General features: G+C 42.0%; 1 protein-coding gene across 1 annotated transcript in view; it reads left to right on the top strand.

Moving 5' to 3' along the window:
* The window catches only part of SMOC1 (SPARC related modular calcium binding 1), a 157529-nt gene that overhangs the window by 73294 nt on the left and 67585 nt on the right, over positions 1-16650 (top strand). Inside the window, exons 3-4 of the mRNA XM_010007721.1 lie at positions 4314-4426; positions 16332-16431. Coding sequence (XP_010006023.1) covers positions 4314-4426; positions 16332-16431 — 213 coding nt within the window. The remainder of the gene's footprint in view (positions 1-4313; positions 4427-16331; positions 16432-16650) is intronic.

Raw genomic sequence — 16650 nt, 5'->3', positions numbered from 1 at the left:
GAAAGAGTGGATCCCTCCTGGACATTTGTCAGCAAAATCTGAAATTATACTTCCAATCACTTTACAAATTCATTCATTTTTTATATGCTCCAAGCAAGTTAGGGAGCTCTGGAGTAGAAATGGTACGTGAGTATCATACCAGGAGCAAAGCCTGTCAGGACGAAAGGAAGAAGTTGGAGATTCCAGGATAATGATTGACACTCTGTGGGACAGATTAGCTTTTTTGTAGTTTGCTCAGGTTTCGTTTTTGCCTGTTCTATGCAAAGACAGATTGTTGGCTGGAGTACATGGATATGAATCTGCTGACTTGAGTGTAGCTGGACTGCTTCATGCCTGAGGACCTGGTCTGTATGAGACAGTTACCTAATGGAACTAGTTTAAAAGTTGCATGGATTAATTTTTGCCCTTTCAGCTTTTGATAAAAACAAAATAGAATTAAAACTAGTTAGATTTTTGTGGTTGCAGTGTACAAATTTCCTGCTAGTCTTATGTTGATCCCTGGAAATCTTTTACTTTATCTTATTAGCTTGGCTTGGGTCTTGTTATGATGATGTTGTGTGGTGTCAGAATGGCCTCTGAAGAGAAGCTACTGGGGTTCTTGGGACACATTAGAAGTGCACTCCATATATTATGAGGAATATGGTCTCATTTGAATAAACTGTTCATGGATAAGATCAGGCATGGTAACTAGCCAACTTCATTGCAAAATTCAAAATTATGTGCACCTGCATTCTGCAGATTAGGCCACAGATGTCAAGAATTCCACATTTAGTTCAGAGTCTACAAGTTGCTAGCTACCAGCTTGAGAATGAATTTTCTTTAAAAGGCAATTTTCTGAGCTGCAGTAAATCTGTCCAAAGTTTGAAGAAATGTAAAGTCAAATTATTAAACAGCTTTGCTTTTCCAAAAAAGTAATCCTGTTTTGGTTTTTCACCTTATGTAAGGCAGAAATGGAAGGGAGAAAGTTCTGTTTAGTCTGTCTGGACTGTGAAACTGGAATGCACTAATGGCATTATGCTTTAGAAGCTTAGTGTTTGATACTCCAGAGAACATTTTTAAGAGGGAAGAAAGTGCTGAAACACTCAGGTAAACAATTAAAATGCAGAATAGCATATATGAATCTATATAATAACATCAGGCTTTAGTAAAATTTGTAAGGAATCTTATTTGAGGTGAACTATTTGGCAGCTACTTTTTAATACTTGGCACTTATGTAACATTACATTTTATAATTAACAAAGCAAAAAATAACAAGGTGAAGTCATTCCACTGAAATCACATGCTGATGCAAACATTATAAAAATACAGCCTGTGGAGTGGGGAAGAGAAGGATTGGTAGTCCTTTTAAAAACAAACTGGTAAATGTTGATATTAAAGGCACTGTTTTTACTGGAACTGAACTGTGAAATGACAGACAAAAAAGATAGGGGTATGCACACACCTCTCCAGCAGTCAGTATATAGGTGGTTGTTCCAAGTCAAGGCTGTAAAAGGACTGCCATGACCTTTGGAAATCAACAAGGGAGGATGGAAGAAGTAAATTGGGCTGAGTATTCAAGAACAGGAGAAAGTCTTCTCTGCACTGCAGTTGGTGGAGAGACATCACTTGAGCCAAGGGTTGAATTGCAAAAGAGGATGCTGCAACAACAATGAGCTCTTAAGTGCTGCGGTGTGCTTCACAGTGTGGTCTACTGGGTGGTAGAATAGAGTTCAATTTATAAAGGCTTGTTAGAATTGCCAGAAGGGACACAGTCACTTTAGTAGTAACATGGGTGTATTATCTTCTTATAGTCAGGGCTTGATTGTGTGCACGTTTGTCTGCTCATTAGACAAATTGGACAGATCTGAGTTACATCTCCCTTCTGCTGGGGCTCCTCCTGTATTTGTACTGCAGGGAACACCACAATGTTTGTTCCTACCAGCTATGTGCTGAGCGTCCAGTTTCAGTTGTGTAGTTGAGTGTGCCAGCACTGAAGTAGATGTTGTGTGAAAATGCTTTATGCTCCTGTTTCAGGTTCAGGAAAGGAAGCAGATATGCCTGTCTGCAGTCCAGTATCCTCAGATGAAGAGAATAGATAACACATTTGTTTTTGTGAGTCTATGCTTTGATTGTCAAATGAGAAATTCACAACTTTTCTTTCCTTACAAAGGCACATCTGCATAATCTCTGATTTTTTTTCTACTTATCTCCTGTGAAGCAGAACTTGAAAGTGGTTTTAGTCAGACAGCTAGCTATAAAGCAGAAGGTGCCCCCACACCATCTGGTTTTGTAATGATGTCCTATGTCATGCGAAGCAAGATTGAACTCTCAAGCTTGAGCAGATCTGCAGGTGACAGCTAAGTGTTCCAGTTAACAGCATTGCCAATGCTTCCTTTTCAGCTGAAAGAATGTGTGTGTTGGAATGGTCAGTACTTCTGTCAGGACTGTCCTCCAGTGGAGCTGTGCAAATAAGGCCTGATCATATAGTCACCTTGGCAAGCAGCAGGGAAAAAAGGAAAATTCTAGCTTATAGGTTATATCATGGCTAATTAGAAAAAAGTCACTAACTTTGGTGTAAATTTATCTGTCTTCTCATTCTGTGAGTAATAGCCTTGCTCTTTATAAGCTTATAACAAGTCTACCTGAGATCAAAGCTTCATGTCCTACGGGTATTGAGCAAACATCCCACAAACAAATTGCAGCCTGAAGATGAGTGACATAGGATCAGAAGGGACACAAGGTCATAGGAAGGTAAGGTGACAGGCCTGTAGTCACTCAATGGGTCAGTGGCAGAGTTGACACAGGCCCTCTAGCTTTGTAACCCAGTGCCTAAGCTACAGGCATCTATGCTGAGTACTATTGTCATGAATAATGACTTTTTCCAAAGAGAAGGGTTTGATTTTCATAATTTTAGAAGGCTTGTGAAATACTTCTTGGGGAGTCATGTGATATGTTTAAAATGAAACTGTTGGCAAAGTGGAAACTTAATCTCTTGAGTCATCAGTTGTGTAAATAAAGTATTTGGCTTGAAAGCTTTGGTCTGTCTTTCTTGAAACTATTTACAGCACTGTCATTGGTTTCTGCATCTAGATGTGCTTAGATGGAAATGGCTTCTATTGCCATGCAATAGGAGTTCATATGATCTGAGAACCCAGATTGGCTTTCTAATTTCTGTGCCAGTGTTACTGATTCTGTTGAAGTTCATGAGATCTGTGAAGTGGAATATGGGATCTTCTGGGATCTAGTGGAATTTTTCTGTTAACCCATGTATTTTCCATACCTGGTAGAATGGGGATTCAACCTTGATCACTCTGATGCTGCTGAAAGATTCTGATGGTCAGGTTTTGCAATTTCTGCACTGAAAATCTTTCAGTCAGTAGATTAATGGGAAAAGGAAGAAGCTGCTGGTTTCTCTCAGTTTCATGGCAACAGATGTTTGCTGTTTTTCTTCTTTCTGGACTGAAGAGCAGTACTGTTAGACATGTTTTTAAGTGTAAACACTGAGTCAATCTCTATCTCTGCAGGGGCAGAACTCTCCTCTTTGACTCATCAGTCATCAGTGTTAGACTTGTCTGGGTCTACACTCTGTAAGTGACCTGGACCTGGAAAGGGTTAAACTCATACCACATGCTGCCACCATCTGAAATAAGTGCAGAGCTGAGATCTTAACCCCTTCAAGCTCTGCTTGCAGAGCAATCTTTTTTTCTTGGCAGCAAAGTAACTGACCTGAGAAAGTATAATGCACACCTGGCTGTAAGCACTGGGACTAGAGGCAGAATCTGGGCTTCAGGTAACTGCAGGCAATGGCAGATATACCTTATCTGACATAATAAAGGTGGAAGTTCAGATAAGTGGCTGGTTATTTTAGCATCTTTCTAGGAGAGTTGCTTAGAGAAGAAGCTTTGCTGGGGCCATCCTTTCTTCCACATGGCTCACTTCTGGGCCTGAATTACTTGGCTTATGCTCAGCCACCCAGTCTCAGGCTGTTAATATAAGCAGAACTCCCCTCAGGAAGGCCTTTCACTTCCTGGACATTGTGCTCCAGCACTTGCTGGAAAAACCTTCCAGAGGACTTGGATGACCATAAAGACTGTTGCCTAGGACATTAGGCTCATTAGCTGGCTTGTAGTTTGGTTGTCTGGGTTTATATTTGTATTTGGGATCATGAATGCTAACTCCACAGCTGCCTTGTTAATGTGCAGGTAATGGTCCTTGATACCCTGTATTTGTTTGGGATTTTTCCTTACTCCCAAAGCTGCATGGTGCATCTGGTAGCTTTTGAAGAGGCCAAATGGTATTTGCAATCTAAGTGGGGTTTGCTTTTCCCTTTGCAGATGTGGGCCAAAGCAAGTGTCGGTTAGAGAGAGCTCAAGCACTGGAACAGGCAAAGAAGCCCCAGGAAGCAGTCTTCATCCCAGAATGCAATGAGGATGGATCATTCACACAGGTAAAACTTCTGTTGGTTTCCTTCAGCCAAGCTGCCAGTGGCTGCAGGAGACTCACTGTTAAGGGGTGAGCCAAGTGATGGTAACCAGCATGGGTGCACATGCAGTTGCTCAGGTGGTAGTGTTGAAAGCAGGGACTTGTTTAACTAATTGGAAGCTTTGATTTGGTCACTGTACCTTAAAAGACACATACATATGGAATGCCATCCACCTCCAATGTAGCAATGGTAACCAGCATGGGTGCACATGCAGTTGCAAATGAAATGCAGAAACAAATGGAATCAATGTCCAGCATAGTGCAGAAACAAAAACAAGTTGTAGGGGAAGTGAATTTTCCCTGAAGGTGAGCTGCAAGGAGAGCCATGGTTCACACAGAACAGGGTGGACCAAGCTTCTGTAGCTGTTACTTGTACTTCATCTACCCCAGCAAAAAGGAGTGGTCTATTGAGCCTCTTCCCTCTGCAGGGTACTTGGTGGTGACAGACTTTGGTTTCCTGTTCTGTGCCCTGTTGTGGTTTGAGAGTCTGGCAGAGAGGTGACAAGACTGCCTTGTGTGGGTTTTTAATTTTTGCTGGAACTGAATGATGTGCTGGAATTGCAGACTGTTTTGTAATGCTGCTTCTCTTGAGAAGCAATTATCCAGGCAGGGATAGCAGGAGCACATTTATGGTTTCTTGACCTTTAATATCTGTGAAAAATGAATAGTCAGTTCTGGTCACTAAGCATCCTTCAGAAATAGCTGGACTGGGACAGGTCCTACTGAATTCTAGAGAAGTTGTAGTTAGGGCAAAAAGAAAGCACTTATGAAGGAGGTTCTGAGAAGAAGAGTAATTTGCTGAGGTAGGATAGAAATAAAGAGTGATGCATGGTTCTGTTACCACTGGCATATTAAGTAGTGTCCCAGTGCTAACTGAACTGGATGTTAAAAATCACTCAAGTGCAGATCCCTAACAGGTAGTAGGGGTATGTTTGCTCAGTTTGGCATGCATCTTAAAAGGCAAAATCCTGCAATCCCAATGACCTTTGTCAACTTTTCATGTATATCACAACCTTTTTTTGCTTTAGCTTCCCTGCCTCTAGTACTCCTCCAGCAATGTTGTGTGTCAGAAATCTTAGGATTCATTCACTATTGTTTGCAAAGTCTTTCGAAGGTGAAAAAATAATTCCAAAATATAATCAATATTGGCTTCAAAAAGATGAGAAAGACAAAGCTTTGGGGTTGGTTCAAACACTGTGATGCCTAGGGGAAGAGGAGAAGAAAGATTTTTTTTTTGTGATAACCTACCAAGAAAGTTTTTATTCTTCCTCTCAGCCTTACCCTTGTATTATCTGGTGTGTGGGAGTGTTTTCATTTTTGTTCTTTAATGGTGAAGTGGGAAGAGTTCTATCCATCCTGCCAACTTTGTGTGCTACTTTGGAGCAGCATCATATTTGTGTATAGTGTGGACAGTCATGGGAAAGTGGGGGTAAGAGAAGGTGACTGCAGTTTTTAGCAGTTGAACAACACTCAGTTGCTGAAATTTGATTTTGTGCAGAGCTACTCAGGTTATGTTGGCACTGGAGGGGAATAAGTATAAAAACCTAACAGTGGGCCAACTACGTGTTCTGTGTTAAACTTTAGAGTTAAAATAAAAAAGGAAAACTGACTTCCCAGTGTCTTTCAGATGTCCCATCAGTCTCTTGGAGAGTACAGTTGGGGGTGCATGTGAAATTTTTATCCTAATAAGCTGGACTGAGAGCAGTTGATAAAGCTTTATTTCAGGCAGGTTTACTTGGAAGGCTAGGGCTGGTGTCTGGAACGCTGAGCAATTTCTGGGCCTCCTTTCTGCACATTCTCTGGCCAGTCTGAGTTGCCAGTGGAGGGGCAGCATGAAATTGCTGTCAAAAATAGTGTATTTTCAGCTGGTGGCCAAGAGGTATTTTACATTTTTTCCTCTGTTCAGTCCTATCTGTGAACACTAAAATGCTATTGTTTTACCTGGCAGGATGAAGGAAGTCTCTGATCCCTTTGTAGCAGGAATTAACTGAAATTCATATCACTCCTTGGATTGTAAAAATACCTCACATTCCACATACCTCAAGAACCAGCTTAATAATTGATATTGCAGCATTTAAGGTCATTGTCCCTGCATAAGCTATGAATGAAAAACAATGTCTGAGGAATCTAACTGGTTTCAACCTGCATTTGAGACAAATAGTTGTTTTAGCTTCTTGTCCAAATTTAATTAAACTTTGCTTTTGGTCTATGTATAAAAATTAGAATTTTGGTGAACAGTCTAAACAGGTTTTGATTCCAGCAACTCATAAATAGATCTCATCTGGTGGAGGTTCTTTGGATGCTGCATCTCTTGTGCAGAGAATTGGTACCCCCAGGTTCTGGTCTGCAGGAAAGCTGTGTAGACCAGTTATTGAAGTCCCTGAAGTCTTGCTGAAATCAGCTCTGAACTTGTTAGCTTATTCTGCTTCAGGACCCAGAGAGTTGCTCCATCCAAACTCCAAAATCTAGTTGGGAAGTCCAGAAGAGAGTAGCATCTTTCAATAAGGTTTTTAGGGGAGATACCCACCATGCTCTTCAACTTTGAATCCCCATCCCAACAAGAATCTAATCAGATGCATAAGGGCATAAGTAGGGCATACTCTGTGTGTAGATTTGGCTGGGGAAATTTTTTCAACAGCTTCCTGCCTTCAGTGTAACTGTTACTGGAGGAATATTTTGGATTGAAGAAAAAAAAATCTGATTAGAGGAAACAAAGATACTTGCATATATTTAGAATAACAAATGTCTTAATTCTTATAGCACTCACTAAAGATGTGGAAGACTTGCTTTTGAGTCTTGAGCTGAGTCTCTGTTTTTGTAGGTGTTCAAGCCTGCATCATCATCCTTGCTGTCAGACTCCAGATGATCTAGTTTTGTTTAAGTGTTGGAAATTCTTGAAGGTTTTGCAGGAGTGCAAAACATGAGCAGTGCAGGTGTTTGGGAGCTGCATTTGTAACTCTAGGTTCACAGAACCTGCTTGGTCTTAGCCAGATTTAATTGTTGCTCTTCTTCATTATCCTCTTGATCATAAACTAAATTGCAGTCAGTATGGGTGAACACTGAAAGCAGCACTGAGCTGGTTCCTCTGAAAGGACCTTACATCTGCCCTTTCCTGTTACTGGCATTGCATGCAGTACAGAACTGTGAATTCTGGGGCTGGATCCACCACGAATTGGATGGGTCTGTAGGATGGTGAAGACAACATAGCTACTCTTGTTCTGTGATAGGCAGCATGTGCTACATGGGGCAGTGGCTGCAGAGGGGAGGTGGTGCTTGTCTCACCTCCTTCTGCATCCCTGCTGGGCAGCTGGCTCTCAGACCCCACAATTAGATGTGGTAACAAGGGTAAATGAAAGGAGGGCCTGAAGAAAAATCTTGGGTTTACTTGCATTTAAACCCTGCATGAGAGACATCCTGTGTGTCTTAAACTCTTGTGCAATCTTTTTTCATTGCCTGTAAAATCTAGACTAAGTGTTGCCACCCACTCAGGTGTGTTTGGCCAGTTTTCCTAGGCATAGTCAGTTATAATGAGTTGTGCACTGCAAGAAGAGCAGTCACCTGTCGATTCATTGGGTTTTTTTGCAACTGTTGCTGTGTACCATGTCTGCTGCTTCCCTTATTTTTGGGAGTTTGTGTGTTGCAAAGATATTACCAAATCCCTTTTTAGCACTACTTACACACCTAAGTGTGGTGTGGATTTGCAGCACAGAAGAGGGTGGTGGTATTGCAGGCATGATGGGTTGACTGTAAATGGAAGCAGACCTGATTAATTACTCTGGAATTGCTATTTCTTTATTTCAGACTGTGTGAGGAATATTACTTCCTATAACAAAAGCTGTCTGCACTTAGCCCACAGTAATATAAGCCTGCAGATAAAATTGGAGTTATTCACAACATAAGAATGTTTGATATGAGTAATTTGATTAATTGTATAACTGAGGTCATATACTGTTGTGCAAAATCGGACATGACTAAAACCTGTTTATGTTCCCAAGACTTGCTCTCTCCTTTTTGCTGTTAAGCTGTATTTTGCATAAATGCCATTCCCTTTCCATGCTGCACTTAACCTGCTGTGATTTGTTCTTCATAAACAACAGGCTCTATTGGGTAATCTACACACTTTCTTTTGCTGCCTAGTTCCATTGGGCTTGTTGCCATGGGCTGAGAGAGACTTGCATTCTTCATAGTTTTCCCCCAAGCAGTTTTTTAGAAAGGGTTGCTGAGGTTTTAGACAGTGTCCATTTCAGACAGATGAATATGAACATGAATAATGTTAACCCTGCTTTGGGGGTTCAGTCTTGTGAGACTTTTTGTGGTCTGTCTTGCTATTTTCCAACACCTTCCACTGTCTAGCTGTGGCTTCTTTTCCTTGCAAGTCTGCATACAAGTGGCTGAGAGCAGGTCTCCTTGGAGAGTTTCTTTGACTTTAGGGCTCTCAAAGCTGCAGCTGCTGATACAGTTATGGGGCAGCACTGAGATTTCTTTTATAGTGAGGGCATCTGTCAAACCTGTCATCTTATAGGACCAGTAAGTGGGCTGACCAGTTTTCTGTTATCAGATAGCTTCCAGAACACTCCCACATCTGGTGATACAAGTTTGTTCAGAAATAGTGGTGTATACTAAGATCCACAGCAACAGTTTCTTTCTATAGTATGCTAACATGTATACAAAGTGCTGCGTTCTCTTAAGTCCCACCAACATACCTGTTTCTAAAGAAGTGGGGAAGCCCCTGTTTCAGCAATCTGTGACCTCACAATCCAAGTCTGTTCCTCTGCATTGGCCAGCATAGCACCATGCTGGACAGAACTGCAAACTCGTTCCTTAATGAGGCACAGTACTGCAGGGCACTGAGTACAGATGTCCTGCATTCCCTGGATGCTATTATTGCTATTCAGTGCTCATGCTCTAGCAATACTTAAGCTCTCAAGGAGTTAACCTCTTTTCAGAAGGAAAGAACACAGTGTCTTGCTAAAGAAATTTTCTTTAAAAAGAATCTGGGGTTTAATAGATAATTCTGGCTTTTTTAATAAAGACATCCCTTCTCTAAAAGACTAGCTCTGTAAATACTAGCTCTGTAAATTTATCTGCTACTTATGCACCCCCTTTCTTCCTGCAGCTCTCACTGTTTCTCATTTGTATGTTGAGATGAAAACAACAATTTTTCTTGTTGGAAGAGGCCTTTAAGATTGCGTCCAACCATTAACCTAACTCTGAGTCCAGTGCTAAACCATGTTCCCAAGCACCACATCTGTGTTCTTTAAACATCTTCAGGGATGGTGATTCACCCACCTCTCTGGGTAGCCTGCTCCAGTGTTTGACAGCCCCTTCAGTGAAGTAGTTTCTTCTAATATCCACTCTAAACCTCCCCTGGCACAACTTGAGGCCGTTTTCTCTCATCCTATCTCTTGTTACTAGGGAAAAGAGACTGACCCCCACCTTGCTACTATCTCCTTTCAGGTAGTTGTAGAGAATGAGAAGGTCTCTCCTCAGCCTTCTGTTCTCCACCCTAAACAACTCCAATTCCCTTAGCTGTTCCTTGTAAGACTTGTACTCCAGGCTCAGCACCAGCTTTGTTAACCTTCCTCTGGACATGCTGCAGCACCTCAATGTCCTTCTTGTAGTGAGGGGCCCAGAACTGCATCCAGTGCTCAAGGTGCAGCCTCACCAGGGCTGAGTACAGGGGCACAATCACCTCCCTGCTCCTGCTGGCCACTCTATTGCTGATACAAGCCAGGATGCTGTTGGCCTTCTTGGCCACCTGGGCACACTGCTGGCTCATGTTCAGCCAGCTGTCAACTAATTCCCCCAGGTCCTTTCTCTGCTGAACAGCTTTCCAGCCTTTCTTCCCCAGGTCTGTAGTGCTGTGGGGGTTGTTGTGACCCAAGTGCAGGATCCAGCCAGTTTTTACCCAGTGAAGAGTACACCGGTCTAAGCCATACATAGCCAGTTTCTTCAGGAGAATACTGCAGGAAACAGTGTTGAAGGCTTGACTACAGGCCAGGTAAACAACATCCACAGCCTGTCCCTCCATAGAAGGAGATCAGATGTGCCAAACAAGGACCTTCCTTTTATGAACCCATGTTGACTGGGCCTGATCAGCTGGTTGTCCTGCATGTGCTGCATGATGGTGCTCAAGAGGATTTTGTCCACAACCTTCCCTGGCATGGAGATCAGACATACAGGCCTGTAGTTCCCTGGATCCTTCTTCTGACAGATCTTCCTTCTGACTCTTCTTGTAGATGGGGGTTACATTTGCCATTCTACAGTCACCTGGGACCTCCCTGGTTAGCTAGGACTGCTGGTAAATGATGTGAAGTGGCTTGGTGAGCACTTCTGCCAGCTCCCTCAGGACTTTTGGATGTATCTCATCTGGCCCCATAGACTTGTGTATGTCTACATGGTGTGGCAGGTTGCTAATGATCTCCTCTTGGGTTATGGGGGCTTCAATTTGCTCCCCATCCATCTTGCAGCTCAGGGGGCTGGGTACCCAAAGAACTGCTGGTCCTACTGCTGAAGACTGAGGCAAAGAAGGCATTAATATCTCAGCCTTCTCATCCTTCATCATGGCTTCCCCCTGCATCCAATAAAGGATAGAGATTCTCCTTAGTCCTCCTTTTGTTGCTAATATATTTGTAGAGTTGTGCTTTGGCCCTTCTAATTTTCTCCTTGCTTTGCCTCACAGCATCTTTGTTGCCCTTCTGAGTGGCCTGTCCCTTTTTCCAAAGGCCATTAACTTTCCTTTTTACCCTGAGGTTCAGCCAGATCTCTCTGTTCACCTGGGCTGGTTGACTTCCTCACCAGCTCAGGGTGATGGCCTGTTCCTGCACCTTTAAAACCAATGGATGGGTAAGAAAGTAAGAATTTTGGTTATATGGAGCATTTCTGCAACAAGTACCAGTCAATAAAGAAACTGAATAGAATCTTAAAGCAGGAGTTGACATCCTTAAAGAAAGCAACAATATAAGATAATCCTTAATGTTAAAGGGTTGCATTCTGCATCAAAAGCAGAAGACACTCTCTTGGGGATCCCTATCCTGAGCTAAAAATGCTGTGTCAGAGCATGTGTTGGGGGAGCCTTTGGCTACAGCTACAATTCTTCTGCAACTAATCAGTTCTTTCCCTGGTTATGTGAACAGTGAAATACCAGTGGAGCAAGCATTTCTTGAATGGTGCATAGACTTGAGTGGTGGCTGCTACGAAGTCCTGGTGGGAATAATTGTCTGCACAACATCATTTGGGAAGAATTAAATGTGATCAGGGAGCAAAAAAAAATGACAAGAATTATTTAAGGGGTTGCAGTCCCAAAGAATCTCAAACTAAGGATGCAGAGTGATTCATAGGTCCCTAAAATTGTCTGTAAAGGGACTGTGCTGATTGTATGCCACTCTAGCTGAGCCTAAATGGTTTGAACAGAGGAAAGGCTTGATTAAAGTATTGCTGTGTGACACTGGCTTCTGCTCTCTGGGTCAAACCAGATTACCTAATAGCTTGGAACATTTTATTTAGCTGTATTTGCAGTGTTTACAAGGAGCACCTGCCTGTGTGTTTCCGGGGCTTGGAGCCTTGCCTCATGCTGGGAATGCGGGCAGTAGCTCTGCTGCCTGCCCTCACCCTCAGCAGTACTATTCAAAGCTGAATGTTTTATCTGCTCTCATAAGAAGTATTGCATTGAATGCAGAAGGAATGTTTTTCTTCTCCTCTCTACCTTCCATGGTGGAAGGAGCCAGGAGATGTTTGACTTGCAATGGAATAGGAACCATAGAATGGTTTGGGATAGAAGGGACCTTGAAGATCATCTAGTTCCAACCCCCTTGCCATGGGTAGGGACACCTCCCACAAGACCAGATTGCACAAGCTCCATCCAACCTCCCCCTCAGCAAGGGGGCAGCCACAGCTTCTCTGGGCAACCTGTTCCAGTGTCTTGCCACGCTCATAGTGAAGAATTTTTGAGATCTAATCTAAATATATCTTTTTTCAGTTTAAAACCAGTACCTCTTGTCCTGTCACTCCCTGCCCTTGTACAAAGTCCCTCCTCAGCTTTCCTATAGGCCACTTCAGTTACTGGAAGGCTGCTGTAAGGTTTCTCTGGAGCCTTCTCTTTTTCAAACTGAACAAGCCCAACTCTCTCAGCCTGTCTCCATAGCTGGCTCCAGCCCTCTGTTCATCTTTGTGGCCCTTCTCTGGACTTGCTTCAGCAGGTACATGTCATTCTTATACTGGGGGCTCTAGAACAGGACACAGTACTCCAGCTGGGGTCTCATGAGAGTAGAGTAGAAGAGAAGATATAAATACATATGAACACATTTTTTGGTTACCAAACTCTTATGACTAGCAGTGTAAGGCTGTCTGAATGTTGCTGTTCCTTCCCTCAGCCCAGTGCTTGTCCAAGGCACTCTCAAGCTTCTTACAGAAAACTTCTCCTTTCTGTAACTCCATAGAGATTACTTTCAGCCATTACAGAGTTACTGCTTTGCCCCTGTTCTCTCCCTCATACATGTGCATGAAATTCCACTCCCATTTCCAGTTTATCTTTTGGGAACAACTCCTTAATCCTCCTTTGTCAAGTGTCTGTGAAGGGGTGCTGCTGCTGGCTTGTTCAGAAGCATTGGACTGCTTGGGAATCAGATTCTGGCATTGCCAGTGAGATATTGAAAAAATTTGGTGGGTTTTCTCTCAGGAAATTAAGAGGCAGGGTTGTCTGCCAGAGACTAATGCTTGTAATGTTTTTGTACTGTAATGAGCTTGATAAGAGCAGGTGTTTATTCATGGGGCTAGTGGTTATTGTGTCAGCTGGTGTTTGATCTCACACATTGTAGGGGAGGGGGGGAACAGAGGAGCTGCTGCTGTACTCTGTATTTGGGCAAGGGTGGCAAAGCAATTTTTGTTGGGTTTGTCCCTTATGCTTTTCATCCTTCAGCTGAGACAGTTCAAATCTCATATCTCTCACTTGGAGGGTGTCCTGCATGATCAGGGATTCAGGTCCTTGCAGGGCTTTAAACTGCAGTGTTTGATTTTTTTGAGTGTAGTGGTTAATAGGAAATCTGTTGAAAGATCTCAAATGACTTGCAGGTTTTATTTCTCTGATTTCCTATTATATACCTTATAATGTTCAGCTGTTGGAAATGTGTATGTTAATTTGAGATGTGAAATTTTGTGCCTTTCCAACAGTAATGAATGTTGCTGGCTTAGCAATTGAGTTTATTTTGTATGTACAATTGGTAATGTGTTTTCTCTTACACAGTGCTTAGCTTTAGAAGAAGTAGAAACAAAAAATCCAACACTTCCTGACATAGTTGACCCTTTAAACATTGTGTAAACAAACTCTGTAGAAATTATTCTGGATCAGCTATTACATTTTTTAAATGCCATATCAGGGCTATGTAACTGATGAAATGTATACCAGGTTTTTTTCCCAGCCTTTAGGCTGCAAACTCTATAGTGTGAAGGCCACTGTTAGGACACCTAAATGTGCTGAAGTATCAAGGTGAAAGGTAGCATCTCATCATGAGGACATGCAGGAAAGCCAGCTGCCATGATTTTTGAGCTTTCTGAAGTCTGTTCTTTATAGGTAGTTGTCTGGCTTTTAGGATAAAGGCTGAAGTATGATTGCTGCTATTGTCCCTAGTAAGGAAGTCTTTTGCTGCTGCAGTAGAACATGTGGTTGTGAAAGTACTGCCAATCAGATTTATTTCTTATTCTTTCTTTCTTAATGGAGGCAAGGGGAAGAAAGGGTCATGGAAGTCCAAGGAAGACCATAATCTGTTTATTTATAAAATTACTTTGCTTTTATGAATGTAGTCTGCTTGACTTGCATAAATGAGTGTAATTTTAGTAGCTCTCCATTGAGATGAGTTGCATAAAATGCTCTTAATGCATATATCTTAATTTATGGCAGTATATTTTTTGGACTCCTCTGCCATATACTTTATTTTCTGAAGTTTTGGCTAACAGACTATCAGGTCACTGACACTTGGAATTTTTAAATACTGGGTACACTGGATTTTTTCTGTAATGTAATATGGAATGGTCCTGCCCGAAGAATTCAAGACCCTGTCCTGAAATTTTGGTCTGTTTCTGGGTAGGACTTTTACAATTAGTGCTCAGATGTAAAGACAGCTTCTTCTGCTGTTGGGAATGCAATAATGTGTGTGAGATCAGCAAAGATAAAACACTAAACACAGGAACCCAAGCAGTTCCATCATGCTTATTTTGAATGTGCAATTTATTATGCTGTACAGTAAGGAATATTTTGCAACTTGATTATTGCTAATTGTATTTGTAATGCTTTTGAGTAATTTGCAATCAATTTTGTGAAATACTAAGAGAATAAAATCTTGCAGATGGCAGTTACAGTGACTTCACTAACATGGTGCATGAGATTATCGTTGATTTTAGCTGCTAAGAGTCAATTTGAGGCAAAATGATTGATTTGCACTTTAGTAAAGCCCAATATAAACACATGGTTCTGTTATAATTGCTCTTAGATCATGTTTTATGTGATACTCAAAGCCTTTTAAAGAGACTGTTGTTAAGTCTGAGCAAACTCTGCTACCTTAGAGAATCGGAACCAGCTGTCAGCAAGGGGGAATGACTGAAGGATCCCTAATGAAGGGAACAGCACAAACACCCCATCATTCTTCTGTTCTGTGTGGAGAGGACTGGAATGGGAAATTGGCTTCAATTAACTTGTTTGGAGACAGAATGGACAGAATTCAATTTACAAGTATAATAAAAAAGCAGCTTCTGAAGTGATCCCATTCTACAGCTTTTTTTGAGAACCATATTGAAGGAGCCATCTCTAGCTTATAGTAAGATAGGCATTTCTGTGCCATTTCAAGATTCTGAAAGCACTGGTGTGCACACTCAGCCACAAGTGAAAGCTTGTTTGCTAGGAAGGATTTTGGAACCTGTTAGTATTTACACAGATGCCTCCAGGGTAATTTAATTTTGTCTTGAGGGAAGTTAGACATCCTGAATTTCATCCTAGTGCTGGCCACTCCATGAAAGATGAGGCAAAGGCCAATAAGCCTTTTGTTAAGATGGATGAAATTGTTGTACCACTGAACTAATATCTGCATTGATGTTACAAAGAACGATCTGGTAGACTGGGATTTATTTAGTCTTACTTTAGAGGTTCACATTCTGAACAAGTCATTCTGGTGTCCTTCTGTGGTGAAGGAAGGAAATGGGCAATTCTTAGATGTTCAGTTCAGAAGAACTTTAAAGTTAAGCAAGGTGACTCTTATGCTATGTACCTTTTGACTCAGAGTCTTCATCACATATGCTTAAGTCTCTGTCAGTACATGAACAGCAAGCATGTTGGATCTTGCTCCTACTGCCTAGGTTGGCATAGGAACAGGAGAGAGCTTAAATCTATCTGGAGGTTTGTTAACATAAAGTCAGTGTTGCATTCTTCTAGCCATGTTTACTGAATAAAATGCTCTTGATACACCCACAGATGCTGTTCTCAAGCAGCATCTGTGGAATTGGGCCAGGGTGGCCTTTCCACATTCCAGCTGGGATGCAGAGACAACTATTTAGTGTTAAACAGTAAATGGGATTTAGAAGAGGGTGAAATGAGCTGAGATGAAACTGCTGCATCCCCAAACTGAACTGTTCTCAGCTGACTACTTGTACCTTGTTTTGCCTCCTGAATTGCAGCTAAAGGAGTTAGAGTAGGAGAACTCTCCTTCCTTTGTGGAGGGAAGTGAGGGGAGAGAAGAAAAGGTAATGTTATCAAAGATACTCTTCTATGTGACCTCCTTACTTTGCAGCATGTGTTTGTGATGTGCCTGGGTTGGGATGGATTACAGTAAAAGTGGTGAGTGATAGTGAGAAATGAAATGCCTGCTCTTTGTTTTATCCAACAGGTGCAGTGCCACACCTACACTGGATACTGCTGGTGTGTGACACCTGATGGCAAGCCTATTAGTGGCTCTTCTGTACAGAACAAAACTCCTGTATGTTCAGGTACTGTGGGAATGGCTTCAATAAATGTTAATTTAAGTGAAGTGGGTTGGGGGAGAATGGGTCCTGTTGGGAGCCTTTAATCTTTTCAGTTGGCTTGGCCAGTTTACCTGTTTTAACACTGCATTGTGCTTGTATCTCTCTGTGCTTGCTGGCATTTGGAAATTGCTAAGGGAGCCTGGACTGTGGCATGTCTACCTTGCAGTCAGTGTGCAGGCATTC

Source organism: Chaetura pelagica, unplaced genomic scaffold (genome assembly GCF_000747805.2).
Source record: "Chaetura pelagica isolate M959 unplaced genomic scaffold, ChaPel_1.0 scaffold70, whole genome shotgun sequence".
Lineage (NCBI taxonomy): Eukaryota > Metazoa > Chordata > Aves > Apodiformes > Apodidae > Chaetura > Chaetura pelagica.
Note: the sequence above shows the minus strand (reverse complement) of the source record. Positions and strands in the feature narration are given on the sequence as shown.